Source organism: Limulus polyphemus, unplaced genomic scaffold (genome assembly GCF_000517525.1).
Source record: "Limulus polyphemus unplaced genomic scaffold, Limulus_polyphemus-2.1.2 Scaffold2506, whole genome shotgun sequence".
NCBI classification, from domain to species: Eukaryota; Metazoa; Arthropoda; class Merostomata; order Xiphosura; family Limulidae; genus Limulus; species Limulus polyphemus.
The window spans coordinates 104,591-109,071 of record NW_013668116.1 but is presented as its reverse complement, the minus strand read 5'-3'; the positions used below and the strand labels follow the sequence as shown (position 1 = coordinate 109,071).

Sequence of the window (4,481 nt, the reverse complement as noted above, 5' to 3'; positions counted from 1 at the left end):
AACAACCTGATTGTAAGATGAAAAAGCATCAGCGATAAGAATGGAGACTATTTCATATAATAAATGTTTTGTTTTGATATACAAGTTTTTTTCATCTAAAAAAAAGTAACATTAATTTTGTGACGACCTAACATTTAGGAGGTTTTAGAGATTACACAAAGGAAATTTGAGATTTTTGAGATGAGGAAAAGTATTTTTAATCTTAACATGAAAATCATTTTGCACACGGACTATTCAAAACAAATACTCAGTATATTAATGGACAGATCTATATTTTAGTTTATTAAAAATACTTCTCTAAAAAAAATATGATATTTTGTATGTGAAAATCTTATAATGTTAACTGAAAGACTGACAAATTTTATGAAGATATACACATGATATTGAAAGTTAGAAGTATTAAATATATAAAAACTTTAATTCTTTCAGCATGGGCTAGGTCCCTAGGACCAAACTCATAGCCATTTTGTGCTTGTTATAGTTTTCATGCTACAACTTTTAAATTAGCAAGCATATGTTCATAAAATTTGGCAGCTTATCAGTAAACATTACAAAGGTTTCATATGCAAAATATCAGATTTTTCTATTAAGTCTGAAGATTTGTTAATCAATATTTTTCTCATGCCCTTATTTCTTTTTGCATGCTGCCTATCCAATATGCAAAGTGATTTTCATTTTAAGATTAAAAATACTTTAATGCATCAGAAAATCATCAAATTTCACTTTCAAAATCTTTATAACTTCCAGATAGCTATCAAACGTTTCTTAAGAAAAACTTTATATTTATCTGTTATTTTCACTAGCGAATCTCTCTATGGGTTCAGTCAATTTTACTGATCTCATAACCGTCATAAAAAATGAGGAAATGAATATAAGCTATGCCTGCCTTTTTTGTTCTAGAATGACAACAAATTATAACATGAAAACACAAATGTTCAGAGCAAATAGCTTAAATCTCATAACATTATAAATTTATTATTTTTATTATACTGACCTTTTCAACCGTGCCTGGCTAGTAATACAGAAGTTACAAGGACATGGCTCACATGCACTCATGTTACCCTATTCAATAATATAAAACTGACCTTTAATCTTTCAAAGTGTCCTATCTTGGCTGTGTTTAAGTGGACTAGTATTTTGGAAAATACAGTCACATTTCAATTATTATACATTATATATTACTATTTAGAAATACATTCTTATACTTATTTTTCTTAAAACATAGAACAGTAAATAAAGAAGTAAAGCAAACAATTATCTCTTCTAAATACGATCTATGTACTCATTTGCTGCTTGTAATAGGTTTCTAAGCCTCATAAAATTTTGCATGTGGAGGATGTGAGACGAAATAAATTTTTTTTAGGCTTTATACAAACATTTGAAATAACCAAAAAAATAATAAATTACCATACTGATACTACTATAGTTTATCAAGCTTAGTATCTAAGTTGTATTTGGGTCTAAAAAAAAAAGGAAATTTTGAGCAGACTAAACACTCAACTTTGTACCGAAAGAATGAGATCACATAATATTTTAAAATGGCTGAGAAAGTCACTAGGGAGACATTTGGGCTTTTGATTGGTTATTCACATGTCACAGACAGAAGTAAATGTATATAAGGGAGTATTTCCAAAAATAGAAAGAGGTGAGCAGGGCCACCGTGTTTCATACGATTCTAATACTTAATAAGGAAGAGATATAAAATATGATCTTGTATGCTGTAACCTATCCAGTTTGAAGATCTTCAGTAGTTAGCAAAAAATGTCATAAACAGTGGCATACAATACATAAATTGTTGAAAAGCTACTGTGCACATTTTAATGGAAACAAAAAAGAAACTGTACTGAGTATGCTATAAAGAATGATGTAATTCAAATGAAAATCAGTTTTACTTTATCATAAGAGATTATGTATTGTACAGCAAAAGACTGTGCAACCACTGTTTATTTAAGTCTTTCCCTGCTTTAGGTCATTTAATGGTTTTTTATGGATATATTTATTTGACTATTTAGCCATGTATGTATGTATGAGTGAAGAATATCCTTCTTGTATTATTGAAAAAAAATAATAAAGAATTAATAAAAACATTTGTTGTTTTTATCTTAGGTTTACATTTTCCACTGAGTGAAAGTAAATTAATCTATCACCATTCACATGCACTTTGAGAATCACATGTTATGCTCATATGAAGCTCTCTTCTAATCTCATATGTTGAACCAGGATGACCAGTTCCTACTACCACATCCATGAGCATCAGCAGCATATCAAATAAATGTAGCTCAGTGTGTCACATATGATACTCAGGTGGTTTCTGTGAATCATGTGTGATGCACACGACAGTGGTAGGGTTAAAAAAGCTTAAAGATTTCAACAAAATCTGGCTATTATAAATCATTGAACAATTTTGTTTGGTAAAATGAAAAATATCAAATTTTTACCTGTTGTAAATGATCTGGAATTGATGCTCCTTTTTTTGACAAAAAGTTATCCCTAATTACTTCTACAATGAAAGTTACAAAATCTTGAGAACTTTGGTTTTCACAAGTCTCTAATATTCCTGTCTGAAAACATAAATCATTGTCACAGTACATCATTATGCAAAAATGCAAAATATTGAGTTTCTAATTATTTATAAAAGCAAATCAAAACACATATTCATATCATCATATACAAATTATTTCCTCATATTAACATCAATAGCAATAGTTCTATTACAGTTGAATTTGGAATATTACAAAAAATATCTTTACATTACAAGTATAAGAAAAGCTCAAAATATTTAGAGAAAACACATAAAATACTAAACTGTATTTAACTTGAAAAATAATTACTTATAACTTTATGGTTTAAATTTACCAAATACGAGTTAACAATAAAATACAAATCCTTTCTCACTAAAAAAAATAAAAAGTTAAGCCAAATATCCAGTTTATATATAATGGAAACCATATATAAGAATATGTTGCACTAACATAAAACAGTCAGCAAGAAGACCAACAATAATACATCTTTAACTTTGAGGAAAGAAGAGTATTAATGTTGTGTTTTATCTATATGAATTTTTACTTGTGGAGACACAAAAAAAGCTGTTCCAGATAATTTTCCAAATGCCAACAACCACTAAAACTAACTTGTATGGAACAGTAGAAACACATTTTAAAGAATGACAAATCTATTACATTAATATCTGACATCATATCTTGTACTTAACATTAATTTAGACATAACAGAGGTTTAACTGTATCCAAGAGGTGTAAAATATAACAACATAAAAAATTTCAAATGTCCAGTGCTTTATGAATTTTGCCTGTTTTTGAATGAATAATCTTTGTGGTAGGATTTATTATACTGCTACAATTTTGTCACTAAGAAAAACTATGAAGATGTCAGCTATTACTTTTTTTTGAGTAGCTTCTAAACAAAAACTGAAAAGTTTTTTATTACTGCATCTTATAAGAGGCAACAGTAACTGATAAATGTTAATATACTAAAAATGTCATAAGAAGAAAGATTGGCTGGAAAGATAGGATTATTAATATTGAAAGCTCAGTTCTTCATTTGTAACCTATTTCTAATTGCTTTGTCTAAGTTACTATTTATCTATTTCTTATATGTTACTAATTCAAAACTATTCAAATTGTATTTATTCATTTCCCTAAGTAAAGGAAGTTCCAGTGCTTTCAGAGTATTTAAGAAAATAAGCTCTCAGTAAAACCTTCTAATATTAATTATTTAGCATAACTTTTTAGCTTAACTCCCTTCATTTCAGTACAGTGACTACATCTTCAGTAGAATTACAAACATAGCACAAGTAATTAAATTTCAACATTTATATTCTAAATGGCACAATAAGGACATTAAATTAGAAAAGTTAATAAAAGTTCAATGTTATGTAGAAAAATTAATAACATAAATTTTTATAGTAACATTGGGGGTTGTCCAAAAGTGTGAAAGCAAGCTACTGAAACAAGGTCAGTTACTTATAGTCTTTTGGCACTTGTGTATAAAGTTAAAATCGTAAATAATATTCAACGTTAAACTGGTACACAATTAAAAACATTTTATTTAGGCATATCTATGGCCTTCAAAAAGTTGACGACTCTACATGTTTTGAAACGTCTAGGCTATCTGCTGTGTCTGCCATGGGGAATTGAGATTTGGATTTTAGCATTTTAAGTCTGTAAACTTACTACTATCCCATCAGGGGACCTGTGGGCAGTCACACTCTTAGTTTGCACACCTCATGCTACTCAAGTGAGGTAACTAATGCACAATATAGACTTGAGTATGCTAAAAAATTTAGACAATTGGCATATTTAAGTTCAGGTTAGCTGTAGAGATCTCAGAATCATGTACTTCATTTGGGAGCTCCTAAACTCTTGTATTAGATTTCTGTGTAACAGATCAGTATATTTTGTTTTACTTAACAAGAATTCCTTGTTTGTGGAGAATTAAGGTTTACTCTCATTTTTTGAGAGTTT

General features: G+C 28.7%; 1 protein-coding gene across 2 annotated transcripts in view; it reads right to left on the bottom strand.

Annotated features, from left to right (window-relative positions):
- Positions 1-4,481, bottom strand: part of LOC111087703 (protein MMS22-like) — a 126,650-nt gene that overhangs the window by 27,562 nt on the left and 94,607 nt on the right. For both annotated transcript variants that reach the window (XM_022395281.1, XM_022395282.1), the window contains one exon: positions 2,439-2,561. In XM_022395281.1, coding sequence (XP_022250989.1) covers positions 2,439-2,561 — 123 coding nt within the window. The remainder of the gene's footprint in view (positions 1-2,438; positions 2,562-4,481) is intronic.